Source organism: Poeciliopsis prolifica, unplaced genomic scaffold (assembly GCF_027474105.1).
Source record: "Poeciliopsis prolifica strain line A6 unplaced genomic scaffold, Auburn_PproV2 SCAFFOLD074, whole genome shotgun sequence".
Classification (NCBI taxonomy): Eukaryota; Metazoa; Chordata; class Actinopteri; order Cyprinodontiformes; family Poeciliidae; genus Poeciliopsis; species Poeciliopsis prolifica.
The window spans coordinates 76,160-102,605 of NW_026562449.1; the positions used below are offsets into that span (position 1 = coordinate 76,160).

Sequence of the window (26,446 nt, forward strand, 5' to 3'; positions counted from 1 at the left end):
TATAAAATCTGATAAATTATTGCTTCCAAAATAAACTCCTCATTTAAACTCAGAAACAAAGATTAATGTTGAACAGAGTTCTGCTAGTTGTTCACAGAAAACTTCAGTTATCTACAGCCAACATTTTGAACAGTTCAGAATGTGTGGATATGGAGTCATTTCTCCATCATTGGGAATTCTGACTCAGTGACATATTTAACTTGTCAGACTTTTAACAGATTCCCTAACAGCAGGCTGGTCAGTGATTCGATTATTCTACAGAAATAATGTGATTTATGTAGTAATTGTAGGTCTTATGGGAAGAACAATCCTTTGATTCAAGAATAAAACTCAGATAAGCCTACACAGGAATGCTGGAGCCTGCAGCTAGTTTCCTCTGCCACGTTTTCTTGGGAAAAACGTGGGTTTTCCCCAAGCAGGAAGGAAACGGAAGTGTCTATATAAGGGGCTGGAAGTGATTTGCGTCAGAAGTGGGATAGGCTGTTGACCTGTTTATAAAAGCTGCTGACGATGGAAGAGTGAAGACACTGAACCACTGAGCTATACTCTGAACAGACTGAACCAGATCCAGAATTATGCTGTTACAGCCAGTCTGGAGCTTCCTGCTAGGACACTCCTCCGTCCTGCGCTCCCCTTTCTTCCCGGTCTTGTTCTCCCTGACTGTGTACCTGATCTTCTGCCTGCCATTCCTCCTGCTGGACCTGCTCTCCTCCAGGTGGAGCTTGGTGCGCAGGTACAAGTTACAACCTCAGAGCATCAGCAACTGGACCACAGTGCAAAGCTGTCTGGCTCTGACCCTCTATAACCACATCATCTTCATCTTCCCCCTCACCGTGCTCAACTGGTACCTGCGACCAGTGCTGCTGCCCCAGGAGGCTCCACCCCTACCTCAAATGGTAGCTCAGGTCCTAGTCTGCCTGCTCCTTTTTGACTTTCAGAGCTTCACCTGGCACTGGCTCCACCACAAGGTGCCCTGGTTATATCGCACCTTTCACAAGGTTGGTTCAGAGTTTAAGGTTTTATCATATTCTGTAGATTTTATTGATCGTTCAGAAAGTTTTTCTCCCTATGCTCACCTTTCTTCCTTCTTCTGCAGCTGCACCACACCTACACCTCCACCTCAGCACTTACTGCAGAGTACTCCGGAGCCTGGGAGACACTGAGTTTGGGACTATTTGCTGCTGCCAACCCTTTGTTGCTGAGTTGCCATCCACTCACAGAGATGCTCTTCTTTGTTGTGAACATTTGGCTGTCGGTGGAAGACCACTGTGGTTATGATTTTCCCTGGGCCACACACCGTCTGATCCCTTTCGGCCTGTATGGCGGTGCACACCACCATGACCTCCACCACCTCAAGTCAAAATGCAACTATGCACCTTACTTCACACATTGGGACCGTCTTGCTGGGACACTGTACACATAGGACTGAGCCATGGGGACAAGGTGTTCCTGAATGCAACTCATCTTAGACTGCCTCAAATGTCCGGATGCAGACATTCATGGACTGATAAAGACTGTAGACTGACGCGCCAGTACAGAAGTTTTTTTTTTTTTTTTTTTTGCTGCAATATTTATATTTATTGTTGTATTTATTACCAGTCAAAGCTTTGAGCCAGACTTAAAGCTTTCAGTAGTGTATGGAAATTATTTCAGTCTTCGTATGGAGCTGTTCAGGACCCACAATCAGACTGAAGTTGTTATCCAGGTTCTGTTTCTATAAAGACTTTTGATTTAGTTTAAAGTTGATCGTGAAACTGAGAAAGTGTTTATGTTGAACAGTTCAACATGCACAGTTTGTGTAGTTTTATACACACCTCTTAGTCCCTATAGGAAAGTGAAAGGAATGTGAACACAGATCAAGATCAAGTTGAGAGGGAACTTCCCAGCAGCTTTCCAGCAGGGAAACTGCTGGGAAAGGAGGAGGAAGGAGATGACAAAACAGGAGAAATTAGGCGGAGGAGGGTGAGGAATGATGAGGAATATTACACAAGAATTTATTGGAAGAAAATAGTGTTTGAAAGAAATTGTGAAATCTACTGTGAAAAAATGTAAAGGAAATAATGCACTGAGAAAAGAAATCAAATAAATGTTCATGTTGTAAACAGTTTTTTCTATGTTTGTTCTTGAAGCTTCCTTTCCTACCTTAATGTATTATTTGACCAGCTAGTTTTCCAGAAGGGAAAACATTCTGAAAGATTTATTCCAATTCTGTTCACTGAATCTCTTTGACAGCTATTGATCATATTACTGACCAATTGTAGCTGAGTAGGTGGTATTGATCACTTTATTCGGATCAGATGTTGTTGATCACATTGTTAGTAATATGTTAATAATCTCATGTTAAATTCCAGATCCAGATGTACAGAACTAAGTAAACTGTGGAGATGATTCACTAAGTGAATCATTCTTGAAGATGATTCACTAAGTGAATCATCTCCACAGTTTGATTTACTCACCCCGATCCTCCCCCATCCTACTCTTCCTACTCTTATCTCTTTAAAGAGATTGGATCAAAACTGGGATAGGTGACTATTTTATAGTTGTTCCTTTGGAACATAAAAATTTAAGTGGGTCTGTAACTTTTATTAAGCAAAATGTTTTTTAAATATTTGTTAAAACAGTTGTGACAAAATGATAATGGACAAATAATCTGTGAAAAAACAAGCTCTTCTGCTTTCTCCCAGTGCTCCCAGTATTAACTATAGAAATACATAGCTCAGTTAGAAACAACCAATCAGAGCCAGGAGATGGGTTTTAGCATTGTCAATCATCTTTGTGTGTATGCTGCTCATATTGTCCCCTTTCTCTTGGTCCAATCCAGGATTGGTCAGGCTATTTAGCATCACCACCAATGATGACAATTTCCTGTGAAAAGATTCTACATTTAGCGCATATACAGGTTGATTGACAGCCACAGAACCCCCTCCTGTGTCTGATTGGATATTTTTGGTCGGGAGCGATGCATTTCTTTTGATAGCAATAGTAGCAGCGGGAGGAGGCGGAGGAAATCCATCTTTTCTCAGATTATGTGTCTCATATTATACTGTCAGGACATAGTGAGATTTAGCAAATATGTAAAAAAAAAATAAAAAAAAAAGTTTTGTCTTTATAAAAGTTGCACACCTCAGCTTTAATTGCATACCCCAGCTTTAAAATACTACAACATAGTTATAGACTCCATCAGAATAAACAAGTAACAGTTTCTGATTTCTGGGAGAGAAATGTTTTGTTTTTGGAACAAAAACCAACCTTCGCCCTTTAATTGGTGACTTATTTTGCACATGGACTTTAATTGATGTGGCTCCCTTCCTTGTGACCTCATCGAGGTGTCCATTTGCTTGTGGTATACCTAGGTACTTGTAACTGTCCTCTATGTCTGCTATTGTTCCTTGTGGGAGTAATACCCCTTCTGTGTGGATGACCTTCCCCCTCTTTGTGACCAGCCGACTACACTTCTCTAGTCCGAATGACATCCCAATGTCTGTGCTGTAGATCGTGGCGGTGTGGATCAGTGAGTCGATGTCTCGCTCACACTTGGCATACAGCTTGATGTCATCAATGTAGAGAAGGTGACTGATGTTGGCCCCATTTTTGAGTCGGTATCCGTAACCAGTCTTGTTGAGGGGGTTCAGGCTTATGCAGAACAGCAGCGGGGACAGAGCATCTCCTGGGTATATGCCACATTTGATGGACACTTGTGCAAGTGGTTTGCAGTTGGCTTCAAGGGTGGTTTTCCACAGCCTCATCAAGTTTGCAATGAAGGCTCTCAGAGTCCTTTTGATGTTGTACATCTTTAAGCATTCAATGATCCAAGTATGAGGCATTGAGTCATAGGCTTTCTTGTAATCAATCCAAGCCATGCACAGGTTGGTGTGTCGGGTTTTGCAGTCTCGGGCAACTGTGTGGTCTACGAGGAGTTGGTGTTTGGCTCCTCTGCTATTTACACCGATACCCTTCTGTGCCGTGCTGTAATAAAATATTAATGAAGTGATACATTAAATGACCACTGAACAACTATCCATAAAATATATCAACATTTGTGAATAAAACACACAAAGTAATGTAGAAAATATTTATGTATTTAGTGTTAATCTATTAGTATGATTTGTTCTTTAACTGGCCACTTATTTTGGCTAATGCTATGATTTATCAAATGTCTAAACTCAACAAATAATAATCAAACTAAAATCAACAAAAATCACAATAAGAAACTGAATCCATCATAGCAAAATGTTCTGTACCATATCAGCCTCAGGAGATGATTGAGGATGAAGAGACGCTGATTTCAGGTTCTTTAGATTCTGAGGGGTCTCCGGTTCCTCTTTTGATCCATTCTGTCTGTTACACAGCAGCGTCATGACGGACACAATGTTTTTGTTGATCAATGTACACAGTATCCATCCTCATAGAAATTGTCCAGCTTATAATGCACGTGAGAGGTTCCAAGACGGCGGAGTAAAAGGTACTATTTTTCAGGCTCTCGCATTCAGTTAGTGTTTAGGCAAGATTTAATCCAATTGTTGTGCTTTAGCCCCATTTTAATGCATCTTAGGTGCTTTTGTTCTCAGTTTGACAACTTTTTGAAACTATTTCAGTCTTTTTGTTCTTTTTTTGCCGTTTATCTACGGAAGCTACCATGTCAGACCATGACTACAATTGGTCGGCTCTTCAAGAGGCTTGTGACAGAGTTGTTATTGAAGAAATTGAGTTTGTCTATATCAGTTGCAAAATCTGTGCCTGAGCTTCTCCCTGAAGGTATGGGCAGGGTTGGTCAGAAAGTTTAATCTTTACAGACAGATAGGGGTGTTGGGCTGGCCTGCATACCACCCGCATTTTCTCCCGGCATCGATAGATCAAAAATATAGAAGGTGGGTAAGACAGGGAATCACCGCATTCTGCACTATAGTTAAAGACAGGGTATTACTGAAATTTGAGGAGTTATGCCGGACCTATGAGGTGGGTAAGGAGGACTTTTACCGTTACTTGCAGGTCCGTAGTTTCCTAAGAAAGGAAATGAGAATTTCTGACTTGGAGACAACTCCAGGAAAAATACAACTTTTTATTGATTCATATGCTGGTAAACCTATAAGAAGAATTATTGGCAAATGTTATAGAAATTTAAGATCCATGAATAAAAACTCAACTGACTATATAAAAGAGCGATGGGAAAAAGAAGCGGATGTGATAATTACGTCAGAGGCATGGATGCAAATTTGGAGGGGCTCCCTATCGACCACAAATTCTTTGATATGGCGCGACTTCACCTGGAAGAATCTAGCTCGATTTTTTATCACACCAAAGCAGAGATCTCAGATGGATGGGGATGCGGAGTGGTTGCGGTAGGCCACTATCATGTTTTCTGGGATTGTCCGGAGTTACAGACTTTTTGGAAGGATGTACATAGTCTAATATATAAAGTTATGGGTATAAATTTGGACTTGTCATTCACTGGCTGTATCTTGGAATACTTCCTGAAGGACTGAGCAAAGGGGATACATACCTGCTGAAGATAGTTTTGGTCGCCAGCAAGAAGGCGATCACTAAGTGTTGGCTCCAAAACACTTAGTGACTCAATGAGTCACCAAAACTGACTCATTGAAACTCCTGGTGAATATTATAAATATGATCCACGACATGGAGATGCTGACATTTGCAATACGACTTAAGAAGGAGAAAGGAGTGGAACTTTGGGAACGGTGGGAATGGTTCATTACCAGAGGGGACTAACAGTGATTTGTGGGAATCTGCCCCACCTGAGCGGGCAAATGGGGTTCTTTGCCTGTTCACATTTTTTTTTACTTTCTTTCTCCTGATACAGGACTTAATATATATATAGACATATATATATAGACAGTCAACCATATTCAGTATGGTTGACTGTCACCTGTCCCAGCCCTCGTGTTTTGTTGTGTTCTGTAATTGTATACCTATTTGTTTAAAAATAAATAAAAATAAAGTTTAAAAAAAAAAAAAAAAAGAAAAGAAATTGAGTTGGTCGGGGCCACGTCTGACCTTTCTGGTAAAGAACAGAAGGTGAACTGGGATCACACACCTATTAAGAACAAAAGCAAGAAGAAAATGAATCTACAATATTAAATCCTCAAAAATGTCTAATATTATGTCGTCCCATATGTCACATGTCAAATCCTCCCAAATGTCTCATGTTAAATCCTCCCATATGTCTAATGTTAAATCCTCCCATATGTCTAATGTTAAATTCTCCCATATTAAGTTCCCTTGAATGTCTCATGTTAAATGTTCTCACTGAGATAGAGCATTTTTGGTCTCTGACAGTTATTTTTTTTATTAAACTCGGAAATCAGACTGTTCATTTTTCAGTCCACCAAAAATGACTGCTTCTCAGTATTTCTATGCTGTTTCAAAGATTATAAAGCTGAAAGTTGAATATTTTGCTGAAAAATTCACATTTGTGCAATTTTCACTTCTGTCACTGAGATGGAGCGTTTTTGGTCTCTGACAGTCAATAAAAATTCTAACGTTTGTGCTGCTGGGGTCACCACAGTCATACCTGTGAAGTGTCCCGTTTTTGCGGGAAAGGTTTGTTTTTTAGCCTCCTATTAGTATTGTGCCCCTTTGCCCTCACATTATCTGCTTCAACCCTCTCTCCCATGATAGTTTCTCTCCCTCCCCACCCGGGTTGGTCAGTTTACCTAACCGACAAGTAAACAAGCATCTATGTTGACAAAGAGCATTAGACACCATTGATGAAAGTCACCAAAACTGAACTCTTTGTAAGTAAATATCTAAGATTGGTAAGCTGAAAATGTTTAGATTTCCTCTCATTTGTTCCTTATAAAAAAAGGTTGTTGTTCGCCATCTGCTGGTGAGAACAGTATTCTCTTTGTCAATCATTGAAAAATTTTAAAGAAAAAAAAACAAAAAAGGTGTAATATGAATTTGAGACAAGGGTCAGTTCTGGTAAATGTCATGTAGCAGGTTTAAAGAAATTTCAAGAGATATACATTAAGTGCTGTTTCTGTGTGAGGTTCTAATCCATACACGTTTAATCTACAACAAAAATGCTGCAGATTTTCATTTATTTATTTAACCTCAATTCCATATAAACATTAACTAGATAGCTTTTCGAATATCTGAATAAACCATTGTTGCTAAAACTCAACAAATTTTATTTTGAGTGGTTGGATATTTATTATTAAATTATGTAGCACATTTTACCTGATTCCTGTGACAAGTTCCCCCTTGAGTATATTGTGAGTTCCACGTTTATCAAGCCAAATTTTACATTATGATAAACAAAATGTGAATTTCTGAAACAAAAATGCCAAAAAAAACTAAAAAGGGGGCATATCAATCAAAACGTGCTTTTCATTGTCCTTAAATACATTTAGTTGTATAAATTTATAACGTCTGCACATATGCACTTGTCCATCCTCCCATTCATTTTCTTACATCCTTATCCCCAGTGGGGTCAGGAGAGCCCTGATGCCCATCTCCAGCAAACGTTTCGGGCAGAGGTGGAGTCACCCTGGACAGGTTGCCTGTCCATCGCCAGGACACATTATAATCTGTCCAAATGATGGATGGGCTTCGAATTTTCAGTTTTTTTTTTCTTTTTACAAAAGTTCAAATACAGAAAATCGTCAGTTAATCCCTGACATATACACACCTTTTGGATCTTAAGATATAAAGGATAAATGGTGGGTAGGTGTTGTTGGTGTTTGTCTTGCAATTGATAGGCTGCCAATTTGATTTCTGCTCCATCCTTTTCTGTCTGTCATTGTGTCTTTAGTTAGATACTTAGCTCACCTTCCCTACTGGTGGTGGTCAGGGGGCCTGGTGGTGCTTGTGCATGGCAGCCTCTCCTCTGTCAGAGTGCTCCAGGGCAGCTGGGGCCACAATCCTGCTACCATCAGTGAGTTAATGGGTAAATGACTGAATGGTCTGAACAAATACAAACCATTTATCATAAATCAAATCTATTATTATTACGGTACTTGTGTGTAGGTTGGGTAGATATATGTAGAAATAATCAAAAATACAGTTTCTTTGCCAGTAAAAAGTTTTACATTATTTCAGATTTTGCTGTTGACATAGGTGACCTGTGGACTAATAGTTAGCATGGCGTGAGTGGTCCAGTCAGCCCAGAGTGACCAGCAGACTTGAGGTTTCTATGGTAACTAACTGATTAAAACATTAAGGCCTCATTTTGACTTTGCCACATCAAGAATGAACTATATTTATTCTTTCGGAACACTAACTGGATCAACTGAGTCTTTCATAAAGCTCCAGTCACATGTACAGCATTGTTAAAGCCCTGAGTACTGTTTTCAGGCATAGTCTCAGCAGCCTGTCAGGCAGTGCTCTATGGGGTCTAATGCAACTGCTGCTAGCCTGTTAATTTGAGGTGAAACCATGAACACAAAAGGGAAATGTGTCGACTGACTATTTATGATTTTCAGTTATGAATTTGACTGGTTCTCGTGTCTCACATGGATGCAAAGTTTGGACAGATCAGCTGCAGGTTTTTGAGCTTTTCAGAGGATCAAAAATCGAAGAGTAAAAAACAAAACAGTATTTTCAAAACGTTTTGGTGTTTTTTTAACACCACTAAAGGAGAAAATTCCATCTATTGTGTTTAAAACACAAGTGAAAAAAAAACATTTCACAGCAGATACAGAAAATATGTTCATATAAAGTCCATAAGGGTTGCAGCATAATTTGCACTATACGTTTCAATGTGAAGGCACTCAATCTTCTGATGTCTGATATTTTTTTTTAGGTACAGAAAACCCAGTTTACTGCATCACGTACAAGAAGCAGAACAACAGAGATATCCCACTGTGAGGTCAGCTGATAGGTTCACACAAACGCCGAGGCAATGAGTTTACAACTTCATCTTTAGCACAAAAGCATGGCAGTAAACAGAAGGGCAGTGCTTTCCTTCTGTCATCTGAGGTCCAACAGGTTGAGCTTGTAGTCCCTGACCACCACGTGCTTACAGACCTGAGAAGACCAGAGGGGCCAGAGTTATGAAAGGCAGCAGTTTAGTCAAACTCCATTAAATCTACTCAGATTAAAACTGATTTGAAAATGTGCACCGATATAAATTCATCCATCCATTTTCTTCCACTTATCTGGGATTGGCTTACAAAGGTTGCGGCCCAACTAGAGAGGCCCAGACTTCTCTCTCCCCCACCACTTGGGCCAGCTCCTGTGATGAATCCAATGCGTTCCCAGGCCAGCAGAAAAACTTCTCTAGGTTTCCTCTTGGAGGGATGTGCATGGAGCACCTGAACAAGGAGGGGTTCAGGAGGCATCCTAACAGTTGCCAGAGCCATCTCAACTGGCTTCTCTTGGGGTGGAGAAGCGGTGGGTCTACTCTTAAGGCCCTGCTTACATGACAATGATCCAACGAGTATGGAATTTTTGTTCCATTTACATTCTGTGTCTGAAGTTCATCAGATAAGAGCGCTGAACAACGTGTGATTGTTATGAGCGTTGAACAAGCACGCGCATATTTTACCACCTGGGTGGTGCAGAGCAGCGAGGAGATGCTGGGGGAATCGTATCTGATGGGGAAACATGAATTGTCACACCTGCTGGCATTGTCGATAGCTTCTTCTTCTGTGGATTGCAGGAAGCAGTTATGTTGTCATGACAGTGACTAGAATCACAGTCACTATGGTGACTGTGATTCTTTCAGTGATGACATTCTTTTAGTCATTTACTCATGCGGGTAGGAACATAGATCAATTACTATTGCTACTCTTTCTTGAGTGTGTTGATTTTGCATTTAAAGAAATAAATCTATGAACAATAAACTGACAAACTGAAGTCCCCAAGTACAATCCTCAAGAGCTGCTATCCTGGTCTCTGGTGAGACAGGTGAGAAGTGCGCTGGAACAGGAATGCAACTAAAAGTTGCAGGCTAGTAGTAGCTGCGGAGGACTGCAATTGGGAACCCATGAAACAAAGGCTCCTCCGACTGAGACATAGGATGAAACATTTAGCATATGTCACAAGATAAAGATGGGAACAAGAAGATTCTCTCACCGTGAACAGAGGAGGCTCCTTGGAGTGGGGATGGAAACCTTTTTGTCTGCATCCAGAAACTTCCAACATGCCTGCACCAGTGAGTCTGAACACACCCATACTGAGACACACAACTAGGATCAGTGAGGAAGCTAAAAAGTCTCATAGTAAATGAAGTCCAAAGAGTTAGCATACACATACTCATTGTGTTTTGGAGCACAAACGATGGCCAGCGCCTCTGGAAGCATCAGCTGGTAGGAACAGTGAGTGTGAAGGTCCACACTGGACAGGAATGCAGTCTGGGAGGGATGGGTCTGAGTGCACAGGTCAGCTATTAGTCACAGGGACTACAACGCAAGTCAGAGGACAGAGAAACAACAAAACCACAGAATCTCTAAATGTCACAAAGGTTACACAATGAAACCAATAGCTAAGAGAAGCTGAAATGTCCTCTGCTTTGACTTAACAATTTTAGACCCTATTGACACAAAAGCCTTTGTCCCTGGATATGGATATGAATTGGTGGTGTACAATAATGCATCATACTGATATTAGCATGCTTTTGGAATTATTTTGAATTATGAATTAAACTTACACTATGCTGAAGGGGATGAAACATCATTTTTACTACAAACACTGATTTCAGGGTGGTTGTTTTGAAGATTGAAGCTGATTCAGTTAATGATGGACAAGCAATCACTCCAGGATGTCGGGTTAGGACAGGTAATGTATATGTTCAGGTGAGTTTGTGATTGATGTAAGAAGAGGATGTCCAACTCCAGGATTTATCTTCAATCGACTTTAATGAGTTCTTGATGTTCTCCATACATATAGTCACATGCAGTTGGGACTATGGATGGGTGCGTGTATGTGTGTGGTTTATTCAATGGACGCACACAGTAGAAAAGAATAACAGCGAAGCCTGCTTTGAGCCACACCACTTAATACTCAGCTCTATAAACAACATGCAGCAAACACGAACGTGGCCACCTAGTGGCTGAAACAAAATACTACATTTAAACATCTTGATAAAGAACGAAACCAGAGGGCTGAAAACAAATAATTAACTGTCTTTTGTACAGCCGCCCCCAAATTTGGTATGCAAATTTGACCGCTAGGTGTCTTGATCCTCCGGAGGCAGAGCAGGTAGCTTTATGAGACGAGCAACTGGCCGAGTATAGGTCCTGCCTTTGACTTCAACCACAGCCATCCTCACGCGTCCATCTGCTCCAGGTATGGTACTCGTCACCGTACCAACTTGCCAGAGCGCTCTCAGTGTCTGCTGGTCCACAATAAGCACTATAGTGCCTACAGTGATGTCATCCTTCTCCCTTTGGCACTTCTGTCTGATCTGTAAGGTCGGAAGAAAATGGTGGATGTAGTGCTTCCAGAAGTGGTCCGCCAGAACCTGAGAATGTCGCCACCTTTTCCGACTCAAAAGTTCAGACTCGGGATAGACAACCAGTGGAAGGGAGGAGTCTGGCCGCCCCATCAACAAACAGTTGGGCGTGATTGGATCTGGATCGGCCAAATCTGATGAAACATAGCCCAGTGGCCTGGAGTTGAGAATACTCTCTATTTCAATAAGAACTGTTATCAACACCTCTTCCGATACTGACTGAGCTCCCAACGCGGTACGGAGGGCGTTCTTTACTGATCTGACCTCTCGCTTCCAAGGTCCACCAAAATGGGGAGCACTAGGCGGGTTTAAACGGAAACTAATTTGTTGGGCAGCAAGTTGATCCTTCACTCCTTGTTTCAGGGCATCAAAGGCTTCTTGAAGTTCTCTTTCTCCTCCTTTGAAGTTAGTTCCCTGGTCTGAGAGAATCTCATGAGGCTTCCCTCTCCGAGCTATAAGCGTCTGAGTGACATTAGGAACGAATCGGTGTCCATATTTGGTAGGAGATCTAGATGAACAGCGCGGGTGGTAAGGCATTTATACAGAATGCCCCACCTCTTCTCGCTGCGCCGCCCCACCTTTACCATCATTGGACCGAAGCAATCCACCCCTGTGGAATAGAATGGTGGTCGGAAAAGCCTCAAACTGGATGGCGGAAGATCTGCCATCCTTGGGACTTGAGGGCTACCTCGCCATTTCCTACAGTCCACGCAGTTATGCTGATGCTTCCGGATAGCTTCTCTCCCTCTAAGTAGCCAATATTTTCTCCGAAGCTCAGCAAAAACACGCTCCGCTCCTGGGTGGTTAAGCTGTTTGTCATAATGTTGGATCAGGAGCTTGGTGACTGGGTGAGAAGACGAGAGTAGGATAGGATGAATCACATCCGGACCTAGGCTTTCACATCGGCGGAGCCTACCTCCAACACGGATTAGCCCTGAAGTGTGATCATATTCAGGAGCAAGGGTGAGCACTCTACGAGTGGATGGAAGAGCCTTTCCTGATTTGAGTAAGCTCATCTCTTCTGCAAAGTTCACCAGCTGAACCTGTCTGAGGAGGACTAACTCAGCTTTGTGATAATCATCAGCAGTAGGAGACTGGCCACCAGCCGCCCCATTGAGTACTCTTGCGGTTGCCTCTAGTAGCTCTTGGAAGGTGCTAAACTGCTGAATGTCAGGAAGAGTTGGTTGTGGTAAGCTATGTAGACCACAAAATACTGATCTTCTCAACTCTCAATAAGGTGGTCAGTGGGTGATTCAGGCCACTGATCAGCTGTCTGCAAGAGGAAGGATGATCCATGATTCCAACAACCCTGACTAGTCAGTTGGGCTAAGGTTTTTCCTCTGGTGATATCATCTGCTGGGTTGGAGGCCGAATCGATGTAGCGCAAGGATTTGGTATCTGATAGTTCCTGTATCTCCGCAACCCTTGTATCTACAAACACTTTATATCTGCAGGAATTGGATTTAAGCCAATGGAGGACCGTAGTGGAAACGGTCCAGTACACCACATTCTGGATATGGATGGTGAGTTCTTTCAGCAGTGCAGAAGCTAACTGCGCTCCAGTTAAAGCACCACAAAACTCGAGTCGGAGGATTGACAGTTGCTTCTTAGGGGCAACTCTGGATCTGGCAGCTAAGAATGCAACTTGTACTCTCCCATTCCCGTTGTCACTGCGCAGATAAGCTACTGATCCGTAGGCACGTTCAGATGCGTCACAAAACACATGAATAGTCTGACCGTGTTGTGATCAGTATAGCATCTGGGTATGGCAATCTCGGACAACTGAGGAAGCTCTTCTTCCCAGGATTTCCAAGCTTGGAGTAGATCTTCAGGGAGGTTGGGATCATCCCAGCCTCTCTTCTTGTCCCAAAGACACTGTACGATGATCTTGGCTCTAGTTGTATATGGAATAATGTATCCCAGAGGATCGTATTGTTGAGCAAGGAGATGATAGATGTTGCGCATGGTTGGTTCCAGACAGCTATAGTTGTGCTGCTTATAACAGAGTGTGTCTGACTTACACTGCCACAACAGGCCGAGTGTACGTTCTTGAGGGTTAGCTGCTTCTTGAGTGAACCAAAGTGTGCTGCTTTCTGACCTTGATTCCTTTGGTAGGTGTTCGATGACAGCAGGAACATTGCTGGCCCAGTCTCTGAGCTCAAATCCACCTTCCAGAAGTACGGCGTGCAGTCGATTCACCAGCTGCTTGGCTTGATCCTCAGACCGAAGACTCTGCAAATAGTTATCAACATAGAAACAACGTTCTACTGTTTGGCGAGCATCCTCTTCAGGTGCAGTATGTGTCTGAACATGATTCTGTAGTGCAAAGGTAGCACAACATGGACTGCACGTTGTGCCGAAAGGGAGCACTTGCCACTCATAGATAGTGGGTTCCTGATCCACTTTAACATCTCTCCACAAGAAACAAATGAAGGGTTTATCCTCATCCAGCAAACGCACCTGGTGAAACATTCCCTTCACATCGCTACTGATAGCCACAGGGTGTTCTCTGAACCTCAGGAGGACTCCTAGAAGACTGGATCCAAGTGTAGGTCCAGGAATCAGATAGTCATTAATGCTCTGCCGATTAAAGATGAAGGAGCAATTGAAGACTACTCTGTTCTTTCCATTGTGTTGAACAATGTGATGTGGAATGAACCATGACTGGTTGCTCTCCTTCGCCTTGGTTGGGGTTATGGCTTTGACGTAACCAGTGTCGATGAGCTTATGGATTTCTTTGGAGTAGATAGTTGCTTTCTCCTTATCTTTCACCAACCTTTTTTCTGTACCGCGCAGCTGTGGCAGTACAGCTTCTTTAGTTGCATGAAGAAGCGGTTTGCCTCGTTTCCATAGCAATGGAGTCGCATATCTGTTGACACCATCGACCATTACTCTGGTAGTCTTAGCTTCCAGGATGCGGACAGCCTCCGTATCCTCTCTTGATCTGGTAATTAGTCGTTCACTCCTGTATGGCAGAGTGTCCAGCTGCCATAACCTTTCCACATGACTTAGAAGCTCTGTTTCTGGTGGACTACACTTAGTGAACAGGCACTGCTGTGGAGACAGTTGATGACATAAAAGACTAGTGGGGCCTTGTAAAGTCCATCCTAGCCTAGTATGAACTGCCGCGGGTCCACCTGGTGGACCAAGACGTACTGGTTCCACTGGCAGGACCAGATGTGGATAATCCGATCCGATCAATAACAATGGGTGGACATCCTTAATGGATGGCAGTGGAATGTCTCTGAGATGGCGATAACGTGCCTGCAGAGCTTCAACCGGATAGGTATGACAGGCTAGATTTAGCTGCTTCGCCGTGAATGCTTTGTTGACCTGGTATGACTTACTAGGCTGTGAAGCAGAAGAAATCGAAAAGGAGACAGTGTTACCGTTGATGGTGCAAACCTCTTGCCGGAAAGTCCGGAGTGTGAGATCTTCAGACTTTCCTTTCAGACTGTTGGAATAATTGTATATAAGTTATCCCATGTATTGTTTCTTGTCTGTTGTTGAGTTGGTGCGGCCCGGTGTGAAGTGTGTGCAAGAGTTGGTTTAACAGCAGGAGAGGAAGAGCTGTAAAGATCTCAACCAGATGGCTTTAAACTATTTAGTGCAGGTCAAGAGGTCGCACCAGCAACCAGTTATTGTTTTTCTTACTATGTATGTTGGAATGTGTTTATCTCTGAGTTGCAGCCATTTATTACCCTTCCCCCTATAGAGGCTGTGACTCTTGTGTAACCAGGGTAACCTAAGGACAATAAAAGGCGTTGAGAGCCAAGACGTACTCAGAGTGTGTTGGAGATTGTAACTGATGTACGTCTCTGGGGCACTCTCCTCGCGAGTAAAAACTTAACTAATATGTTCTGTCTTTCTTTCCAGGTAGTGTTTTACTAATGTTAGGAGTTTAAACCTGACACAGACCCAAGCTTAGAGCAGCATCATGAAGGAGTATTGTGCGCTCTGATCCAACATCCAGAATTGCGTAGGTTTCCAGTAAATTCGGACCGCTTTGGAGGATAACAGGGCACAGTTTGAGTAATACTTGGTTGCTTCTGACTGGTTGATCAATGTACAACGTCTCGGAGACAGAACTCACTAAGCATGTGCTAGGCTGAGGTGCTTGATGTTCATCAGTTGTCCTGCTGATTTGTTTGGTATTAACCTCGTGCAGGATATCCAGGTGCCTCCTTTCACACCGTTTACATTTGGCTTGGAGATTGCACCTGATAGCTTGATGTTCCTGACCGCAGCGCCAGCATCGACTGTTTGCTTTAATCCACTCAGTCCTCTGCTCCACTGACAGGATTTTGAAGTTGCTGCACTGGTTCAAATAATGAAGCTCCGTATCACAGAAGGGACAATATTTCTTTGGTTTGTCCTGAGAGATCTCCTTGATAGCTGGAGTCTTATTTGATCTCATTTTAGCTGAGGGAGCCTGGTTTCCAAGTAGAATCGTTGCAGACCTTTGGGGTTTGACATCGGGATGTGGGCTCTTGTGTGGAGCTTGTCTCTCTCTAGCGGAGGCACTGCTATATTGATCATCACTGACTTGAACTCGTACTTCGTACTCAAGCCAGTCAGCCAGGTCCAGCAGGGTTGGAACTGGAGTTTGCACTGGGTTCACAAATCTGTGAAAGTGTGCTCTCAGATTGTGTGGCAACTTCACCAGGAGACGAGAGACATGTGATGCACATCTCAATTCTGTCCATCCTTGGTTTCCAAGTTGTTGCAGCATTCCTACTAAGGCACGGACTTGAAGGGCAAAAGACTTGAATGCTTTAATGTCTGCTGGTCGGATATTGGGACCGTCCATCAGATCAGAAATCCTCTTCAGTGCCAGCTGCTGTGGTTGACCATACATTTCGGTGAGCGCTTTCATAGTGTCCGTAAATGGGATTGGACTGTTACTATACGAGTCGGCTATAAGTAGCGCTTCTTCACACTTCAGATGGTCTGTGAGTATTTGAAACTTAAAATGCTCTGGAGCATCATATGGGAGCAAGTTGTCGAGGACTAGTTTCAATCTGGCAAACTAGCGTGGGTCCTCGGACTTGAAATAAGGGATAGTTGGTTTAGGACCATGGTAGGACTCTAACGCTGATGGTTTACTATGAGAAGGGGATTGGTGGGGGGGATGTTGGCAGTCAAATGAGTATCTGCCTCCACGACCCTTCTCTCCGTCACATTCATAACGTGATGGCTGGCGATCCCGGTTAACAGGAGATTGTTCCCTGCCTGGTCTGTAGTAGCGACTTTCATGATGGTCACCTGGACTACCTGGTCGACTGAACCTTATAAGTTCATCCTCCTCATCAAGGTTGGGATGACTTGACTTGAATTGAGAGGCATCATAATAGCGTTGAGATCTGTCATCATGGTGATAGGGCCCGTTATAGCGATCGTAGTAATCCTCATAGTTGGGCTTGTACTTGACATCAGATTTGGATGCTGCTTTAAGATGTGGCCTTTTGCTATCACATGATTTATCACAAGCCTTACGATGTGATTTACACTCTCTTTGATGTGACAACTCTGGTTCCAGATGATCATCAACATCAGAATCCATAGGCTTGGCTTGGGAGACAAACTCCGAGATGTTGCAGGAGAAATGTCGTCTTTACTGATTAATCCCACTTCCTGCAAACAGCAGTCAAGGTCCTCCAAGGGGCCACATCTGTTGCTTTGTGAAGATGGAGGAACATCGTCGATCAACGGCGGGGCAATTACTGCCTGACGTGGACCTATGTGGTCACTGAACGGCGTCGGCTTATTTGTAAGTGCTGTTGTAGATGTGTCCTCTTCCCTGAACTTGGACTGTGGGACCTGTCTTGGAGATTGCTGGATTATATCTGTAAGACGCTGAACCTCCCTGCGTAGTTGGTTACTTTCTTCTCTCATGCTCCGAAGACATCGCAGCACTTCTGATGAAGATGGCTGCTCCTCCTCATCAATGTGGTGCCTAGGTGCATAGTTGACCTCATAAGTCTGGTGATGTGGTGCCATACGTCTCGATCTTTGCAGATGGTTTACATCTCTCACATTTGTCTCATATGACCTTGACATATTGACTGGCGTGGTTGCCAACTCCGGCTCGAAGGACCAAATTGTTTTGAAGATTGAAGCTGATTCAGTTAATGATGGAGTAGCAATCACTCCAGGATGTCAGGTTAGGACAGTTAATGTATATGTTCATGTGAGTTTGTGATTGATGTAAGAAGAGGATGTCCAACTCCAGGATTTATCTTCAATCGACTTTAATGAGTTCTTGATGATCTCCATACATATAGTCACATGCAGTTGGGACTATGGATGGGTGCGTGTGTGTGTGTGCTTTATTCAATGGACGCACACGGTAGAAAAGAATAACAGCGAAGCCTGCTTTGAGCCACACCACTTAATACTCAGCTCTATAAGCAACATGCAGCAAACACGAACGTGGCCACCTAGTGGCTGAAACAAAATACAACATTTAAACATTTTGATAAAGAACGAAACCAGAGGGCTGAAAACAAATAATTAACTGTCTTTTGTACAGGGGTGTCACTAAATGTATACTTGAGTGCCTGCCAGAGCACCTCTTAAAGCCTTCCAGAGTGAGGATGGAAATAGGAACTGAGGCTGATCTTGGATTGCTTCAGTACTTTATTTTCCTCACACTTTAACAAATAAGTGTATGGTTTCTTAGAAGAAATCATATGACAAAAAGAATCAATAAATCTATTAATTTACTTAAATTACAAATTTAAGTTTGTAATTTAAATTTGTATACCAGTTGTTTCCAAACCAAGTAGGGCAACAATCACACTACAACCTTATTCTGTTTATGTCATGTTACCATCAATAAACTAGGCGTGTCCCGATCCAATTATGTGATTGGAAATTGGACCATTACGTAGTTTCAGACTAGCTCAGAATTGGGAGTATATACATACATCATGATGGAATCTAAACTGAACAGCTTCTCTGTGACGTCTCTCAGATATATGCTGCCAATCAATCCCACAAATCAACACTGACATAAACACAGATTATAATAAGATTAATAACTTAAAACTATAAATCACTGACTTTGGAGCCTTTTATACAATTGCAGAAAGCAACAACTATGCCTCTGTTCCTATCTCTGGCCCACTCTCACTCCTCTCATCCCTTCCTGGACCACATGTACTGTTGCCAGAGTAATACAAGCTGATGCAAATGAAGGCGAAGCAGAGGGAAAAACTCAGGTCTTTTTAAAAGCCAGGGCTGAGTGGGTGTAGGCTGTGAGAGGACACTTAGTGCTCTGTATAAGAACCTATGGTTGATAAGAACAGAACAACTAAATACTTTCGGAAGTGCCATATTAATGTGTCGTCATACATGAATCCACCCCAGTGTCAGCAGATTCTGTTGGTCCTGGAATCCAAATAGCTCCTCCACATTCTCCATATCACAGAAATCCGGTCCAGCTGATTGTTTTGGGATCACCACATGAGTCAGCACAAATTCGTTATGGGTCTGAGAGACACACACATTCAGAGAGAACCTTTTCAGGTTTTGTTTTCTTGCTTTGTTGAGAAACATTTTTCCTTGCTACCCAAAAACTCACCAACCGTCCACAGAGGACACCGCAGGTTTCTATTCCTCTGGCCGTGTTGGAGTCGGCCAGCAGGAGGAACCGATGTGTCAAATCTCTGGGAATCACCACTTGCCTCAGACCCTCCACCCTCTGATCTGCACAGATGAAAACAACTCACACTGAAGCCTTAAAGCTCTGTTTATAATAATATGTTTAAGATTTGCACTGCGATCCCTTAGGAACAAACACCAAAAGGTTTGAGAACTCCCTCTGAGTCTGGCCCTGCTTGGCTTCAGACAGATTTAATTAGCAGTTGGAGCAGAAAAACCATGTGCAGCTGTGTGTACTCACTGTGTATTCCTGCTAACGCGGCAACTGGTTGGGTCACAGTCACAGACCTGTTTCTGTTTGGGTCCAACCTCTGAGAATATATGCTGCTTTTGATCGACTGCTTAGACAAACAACAGCCATCTGAGACCTCAGGCACTTTGGTCTGCACCTGCAGGAAACCACATTCAGCAGCACCATGTACTACAGATACATAGTGTAACACAAAGTAATATACATTACCACACAGACCCCTACAAAGTACCACTCACAATACTTCAAAGGGTATAAACACATAGTACTACAGAGTACTACAGAGAATTGTAGTACTCCACAAAAACACACTACCGCAATGTGTTTTCCATTTCTAAAAATGTACTGTGCAGTACTAGAGAACACTACACACAGAGTACTTGACTATCACAGGATAATACAAAGTATCTTAGAGTATTACAAAGTACTACACAGTAAAGCAGTTCTACTGAGTACGAAGCAATACTAATGGCTACCAGATGGTATTTTATAGTAATAAATAAAATAAAAACATTACTACACGTTACTATACATCTACAATAAAATATAGTACTAAATATATATTGCAGATTGTTAAAAAAACAACAACTATATATTACTTAACACTAACGAGTAACTCATCAACCAGACATTACTTCACAATGGCGCACAATAGGAAAATCTAAAGCACCTTCAGTGCTGCCTCCTCTCCTCTCTTATTCGCCAGCTCCTGACGCCTCAGCTGATCCTCAAAGTAGCGAAACTGTTCTGACTCTATCTGCATCCGTCGCAGTGCTGCTACTCGCTGCTTCTCCTCCTCCAGCAGCAAGAGGCGCTGCCTGTCCTCGTCAAGCAAAGAGAGTTGCTGCAGGTGCTGACCACACCCATCCACCACCATGGCCTGGCCCTGAAGAAACAGTTGGATCAGACTGGTGAGCTCTAAATGCTAATAGAAGTCTCTTCCTTACTGATATACAGTTTTATGTTTACAGACACAAGAGATCCATTATTGATCCAATAAACTAGTAGACGTAACTCAATCTGATCACCATCACTGATCAACAGGTTACATTCACTCTCCATGGAGAGGGCATTACCCACAATCATACCCAGTGATATACAGTCAGGGGAGGCCTGTCATTGTGGAAAAATAATATATAATGCTAACATCATTTATATTGCTATTTTCACCCTGAGGTTTGTATTATAAAGTATTTATTTTTCATTTAGCTTAACCAATTTTGATTACTTTTTTCTTCAAAATTGCTGAATTTTGATATTTTCCCATTCATTTACTCAACAAATCATAACCTATAATCAACAGAGAGATGTGGAAAAACTGACAGATGTCTGAGGACAACTATGATCAAACTAGTTACCTTATCTGATTAACAAGATAAACACTTAAAGGGGCAGTATTATGTAAAAGCTTTACATAATGTATTATGTAAAGCTCATCAACTACATACTCATCAAAAACATACTTCGAGTGTTGCCTTGATTTTTTCATGCATGTTTGAGAAATCCTTTAATGTCCCATAGCAGACATTCAGTTGTGCAAAACGCTTGGTGGAACTAAGATTAGAAGACTGAGCTTCTGCCTCATAGAGCATCCCTCCCCGACGACTCCTTCAGACTAGCCAGAACCAATTAGGAAACACCTGGTGAACCTGTGCATCTGCTGAGCTCATTATATGAGCTACCTTTAGTGCAACACTGGTAAAAATGTTGCTAAAGGGTTAATAGAGGAGCGCTGTTGTGATGACTTCCTAAAAGTGGAATTTCACACACACACAAACACACCTGCACTCTGAGGTACTCTGAGTGCTCCTTGCTGTATTTCTCCTGAAGACGTTTTTTCAGCGCCTCCTTCCGAGGAAAAGCGACTTCTTGGAGTTTCTGCAGACACAGAGAGTCAACATAAGCCAGCACTACAATAGGAGCCTAGATCAGTGTGTGGACTGGAATGGCAAATAGGAACAAACACCAAAAGGTTTGTGTCCAATATGGAAGTTATTCCACCATGTGGTGTAGTGATGGATCAGTCATAAACGTTTTGGATCAAAAGGTGCTTTTCTGCTAGTCCACCCCAGCCAGATTTATTTTCCATTAGCAAATCCATAAAATCTGCCAGATTGTTCTCGGATTTTGGTAGAACTTAGTGATAAGCTGGTCACAAACATTTCGGCTCTAAGAGCTGGCTATTGCTGAGAGCTGTTCTTCATTATAGGGCCAGGCTACACAGCAGCACAACTGCTGTTGAAAGGGGCAGGGATTAGGTGATGTCACCAATTGACTATGTGAATGTGATCAGTGCTGGTCTGTAATGACAAATAAGATGTCTGATACAGCTGTGTCCTATGTGGAAGTTGTTCCACCATGATGTTTCATGGCAACTGGGAGGAATCTGGAGAGAGAGAGAGTGAGACAGATCTCCGATTACTCGATTAATCATGAAAACAATCTATAGAGTACTCGATTACTAAAATATTATTTTACAACAGGTGAAAACAAATTTCATGATTGTTTGTAAAAAATATGGCTTGGGGCTGATGTTTCAAAGAATTCTAGGGGTTGCTGTGGAGGAATTAGGCCAAGTCCACCAAATATTGGACTGCAGTCTAGAATCGATCATAGAGAGTTTGGTGCAGCTTGGCTGAAATATGTGGAATTAAGAATTTTGTCCCACGCTGGAGGGACTATGTTTCTCGGCTGGCCTGGTAACTCCTCAGGATTCCCCTGGAAGAGCTGGAAGAAGTGGCTGGGGAGAGGGACATCTGGGCCTTCCTTCTGAAGCTGCTACCCCCACGACCCAACCCGGATAAAACAGAATAAAATGGACGAATGAATAGATAAATGGATGCATTCAGGAGAATGGCAGTGCTAGAATTATACTGAAGAAAGGTGAAGAAGCTCTGGTGAGATCTTCATTTAGTTTTTTGAAATATGTATTGACCACTTTTAAATTTTAAATAGACCAAAGTATTTTATTATGAGAAGAGCAGAGCAAGGAAGGCATAGGAGAGTCAGGTGAAGTTTCAGGGTGTGAAGATATAAAAATTATATTAATTTCAATAAAACCAGAAAGGAGAACAGGTGAGGACTGATGTCAGGTTGATTTCGTTCAATGTTTCTGTTGGAGAAATTGTGATATTATTAATCAATTATTTGTTATTCTCATTGATCTTTATAATGTATATTTATTTTATGCTTTCCTTAAAGTTAATCTCATTATAGAATTAAGAATGTTCCTTGTATTGTTGATTTACTCTGATTCCTTTCTCAGAAGGCCTCACTGACAGAGAGCAGAAACAAAATCTTCCTGCAGGTTTACCTCTTGGTGAAGAGCTCTGCTTTCGGTTGAGTTGCTGGCCTCCAATAAAACCATCATTGATCACTACATATTTTATTAATCTTTGTGCCTGGAAGGAGATTATCTAGTGCAGAATGACTGTGTGTTAGTTAGTGAATAACATTTGACGCTGTAGCTGTTTGCCCCCTCCCTTTAGAGCTACAGCGTCCTTGTGATTAGGGATCCTAGAAATAATAAAAAGAGAGGAGCAGACAAAATATGCTTCAGAGCGGTAGGAGATTGTAACTGAAGCACATCTCTGTCCGTTCTCCTCGCGAGTGAAAAATAATCTAACTCTTTTGTCTTTTCTGTCTTTGTTAATGTATGTTTAACAGGTGTTAACCCTAACATTTTTGGTCCTTCGAGCCGGAGGTCATATACTGGAAAGATTCCAGCAGGTGTGGTGGACCCCAGTAAGACCGTGCGCACGGCAAGAGAACCTGTTAAAGGACTGGGCTCGGCCTGCCTGCTGGGATCTGAAGGTTGACGACACTCCAGGGAAAGACAAGAGAGGGTGAGTGATTCTTCTTTAAAGGTGGCGAATGACGTTTTAGAGAGTAAGTCATTCTTCTGTGTGAGAGAAGAGTGACTTCTTCTTTGACTGAAGGTTGTTGCACGCACAAGTGAAAACCCTGTCAATTCTAGACTCTAACAGGTGAAAATAGTGCACAAAATCCGTGGATAGGCTAACGGAGCCTGGCGCTGCAAGGCTGGAGGCCTTGTCCTGTTCTGGGCAACCAACAATTGTACTATTGTGGGCAATGATAGCAGCCCAACTAATACTAGAACTGTTCTGGGTAATAGTAGCCCAAATAACTAATACCAGCACTGTTCTGGGTAATAACAGCAACTCAAATAACAATTGTACTATTGTGGGTAGTAACAGTAGTCCAACAAAATGCCTGCACTGTTTTGGGCAGTAACAGCAGCCCAATTACTAATTGTACTATTGTATGTATATTACTGTGTAGTTCATGTTGTAAATACATGAATCCATGCACGGACATCAAGCTGCAGAGAGTCAGAGCGAAGAAGAGACAATAACACACATCAGTAGATATTTTAGTTAAATGTTTGTGGCTGAAAATGACAGAAAAAAAACATTTAGGCTTTTGCCTCAGTGTTTTGCATGGCTCATGTTTAGTAAGTCGCTGAATGCAGGGCTGGAAAGTGAGACTGAGTTGTCAGTGGGGAGCTAAAGGTCTGTTACATGTGAAAAGTCTCATTTTTATTTATTTTGTAGATCAAACTGTTGCGCTGATGTAGACAGTTATTCAAGAAGAACAAAATTTGTTTTTTTAGATTTTATTTTTCTTGGTCAAGATGTTGAATTGAGTTTAGAACTGCTGAGTCCTATATTTTGAGCTGTTTTTTTTTTACTTCGGTTTTAGAAAGAGGCAGAACCTATTCAATTTCCAGTCAACTTATATCAATGCATTTTAATCAATAATCAAATGTCTGCTACCAGAGTGTTTAGCTTGCTAGTTGCAAGGCAAATGATAAAGTGAGTGTTCAGTCTTGGAATGACAGTCATTTTGCTACATAGATGCATAACTTTAATCTGATTATTGGATTGTAAATAGTAATGTGTTAGCATACTTGTTACTGAAACAAGAGCCAGATTAGAGCAACGTGTTACTCATGTGTTGATGGTACAATTGTTTATGACATTTCTGTTCAAGCTATTAACTGATCTGTCAGGTTTCCGATATGCATCCCCCCAATGACAGACTCGTTCTTTCGCCCTTGCTTCTAACAAAAACTATTTGTGTTTTAAAGCAATTGGGAGCGAATCATCTGTCTTCTGACACAAGATCATCTTGATTTGCTCAATGGGGTCAGAGATGGAGCTTTCCAAGAAAAAAAACTGTAATTTCCTATTATGAGGGGGCAGGGCTTATATATCAGAATATGATGACATGGGGCCGTCAGGCATGCAACCAGAATCACTCGTGCAGCATGATCCATTTTTGTCCTTGTTTTTTCTTCATTCATAAGTTACTTGGTGTGGGTAAAGTAACCATGAATTCAATCAATGATGAATAAAAAGAACAGTGTCGTAAAAACACTCATAAAAGTAAGTAAATGTGACTAGTTACTACCCACCTCTGTGGCTCAGTTCCCTCTGTAAAGTTAAAACGCTGAGGATTTCAGGGCTTAAGATCAAAAAGGTGCACCAAATCTGATTCTAGCAAACTTGCTGTCCATATGAATTCATGTGCTGGTGTACATTTATGCATAGATACATAACTTTCTGTAATAGAGTCTTGGGAGAAGAGCTCACTACCTTCATGATGAGCTGCTTCTCTGGGATGGCCGAACACTGTTCGTAATCCCTGTGGTTTGGCAGCTTCTCCACAAACAGCCTGAACAAAGGAAGATTGAAATCAACTTCCTTCTAGTTAAAGACCATCCCTGGCACACAGGCGTCCCCCCGCAAGTGTTCCTCACGTGATGAGCTTGGTGTAGAGGACATATGCATTCTCCAGGCTGCCCTCCTCCAGGTAAACTGCTGCCATGCGCTCCATCTCCACTCCGGAGCGAAAGTAGCGTCTGGGTTCGATATCCTCATTAATCTCTATGCAGCATCCCATTTTTGCCAGAGCTCGCACACGCTCTGCTGCTGTCAGCGTCACATCAGTGTAGTCTGGTTCCGCTGCCAGCTTCTTCTTTGAAATAGAAATCAAAAAGAAAGATTTAACCCTAATCACTGAGACTTTTACAGTAACCATGGTAACCATAGCAACAGTATGCACAGAGAAAAGTGTCACTATCTGTGTTTGAATGGTACACTGAATATTTTGAACCACAAACAATGAGCTGGAACCCTGTTTCCTTCCAGATTCATTGAAAGCATGAATGCAGCGATTGTTCTTCAGTTCATTAAAGTGAAGAGAAGGATGTGTCATTCATCCACACAGAAAGGGCCCTCAGAGTAAGAGACCTAATGGTTTAAATGATCAAACATGTATGTTAAAAACGGGGCATCTAAGGGGAAGAAATAAAGTCATGACGGAATTGTTTTTCAGGTTTGCAAGGGCTGCTGCCTTTGCTGTCCAGCTTTTGAATCGGTTTGTTCCACAGGAAAAACAATTATGAAAATTCAAGGTTTAAATAAAAGATAGGCTTATGTATAAAAATAATTACTCAAAACTACCTTAGCTAGCAAATTTAAACTAACTTACAGTGTAACCACACCATGTTCCAAATTATTATGCAAGTGAAATTTTCTCAAATTTTCTTAAATTGGTCAATTTAAGAAAATCTGGTCAGTATAATTTTCAAGTCATGAACTATTACAGTATAAATGAAATTTCACTGAGCAAAGCTCCCCAGGAGAACAGCATTTTTTCCAGTTTATGGGTCGAGTTTCTACGATCTACATGCATGTGCACATTAACTCTGTCTCAGTAAATGGACAAAGCATTTGATATGGTTTGATGCATCATGTAAACAGAGAAATAATAATAAAATAATATAAAACCTGCGTGATGCAAGACTGCGGGGCAAACGCGAAAGCTCCTCACCAAGCTGGACCAGCATGATGAGGTTAGCACTGGTTTGGTAATCACTAACGCACCGACCAACCCGTGATCATAGACATAAACTTTATCAGCGCTGGGCAGCATGAAAAAGTCAAACAAAATTCTTTGTTCACATATATAAATCATTCTCGCTCAACGCACTTCTGAACACACCACCAAAAGTTATTGCTGTGGTTCACGTAGAGCTGCGCAACCAGAGCTAACGCGGTGGGGTTTTAAACTCTTACCTTGAAATGCAAATT

At 42.1% G+C, this 26,446-nt stretch overlaps 2 protein-coding genes across 7 annotated transcripts in view; one reads left to right on the forward strand and one right to left on the reverse strand.

Annotated features, from left to right (window-relative positions):
- The first annotated feature begins 541 nt into the window (after positions 1-541).
- ch25h (cholesterol 25-hydroxylase) lies at positions 542-1,555 on the forward strand. The gene is made up of 2 exons (XM_055021198.1): positions 542-998; positions 1,097-1,555. The coding sequence occupies exons 1-2, from the start codon at positions 576-578 to the stop codon at positions 1,421-1,423; spliced, it is 750 nt and encodes a 249-aa protein (XP_054877173.1). The 5' UTR covers positions 542-575; the 3' UTR covers positions 1,424-1,555.
- A 5,774-nt stretch (positions 1,556-7,329) lies between these two features.
- The window catches only part of stambpl1 (STAM binding protein-like 1), a 31,338-nt gene continuing 12,221 nt past the window's right edge, over positions 7,330-26,446 (reverse strand). For 3 of the 6 annotated variants that reach the window (XM_055021202.1, XM_055021200.1, XM_055021201.1), the window contains 9 exons: positions 25,111-25,328; positions 24,947-25,025; positions 21,111-21,206; positions 19,999-20,214; positions 19,320-19,467; positions 18,999-19,123; positions 18,770-18,907; positions 10,216-10,328; positions 9,501-10,135 (listed from right to left, as the gene is read on the reverse strand). In XM_055021202.1, the coding sequence (XP_054877177.1) occupies positions 9,844-10,135; positions 10,216-10,328; positions 18,770-18,907; positions 18,999-19,123; positions 19,320-19,467; positions 19,999-20,214; positions 21,111-21,206; positions 24,947-25,025; positions 25,111-25,328 (1,425 nt within the window). In that variant the 3' untranslated portion in view covers positions 9,501-9,843. Of the gene's footprint in view, positions 10,136-10,215; positions 10,329-18,769; positions 18,908-18,998; positions 19,124-19,319; positions 19,468-19,998; positions 20,215-21,110; positions 21,207-24,946; positions 25,026-25,110; positions 25,329-26,446 lie in introns of all 6 variants that reach the window. The other 3 variants (XM_055021204.1, XM_055021205.1, XM_055021203.1) reach the window with 3 other exon arrangements.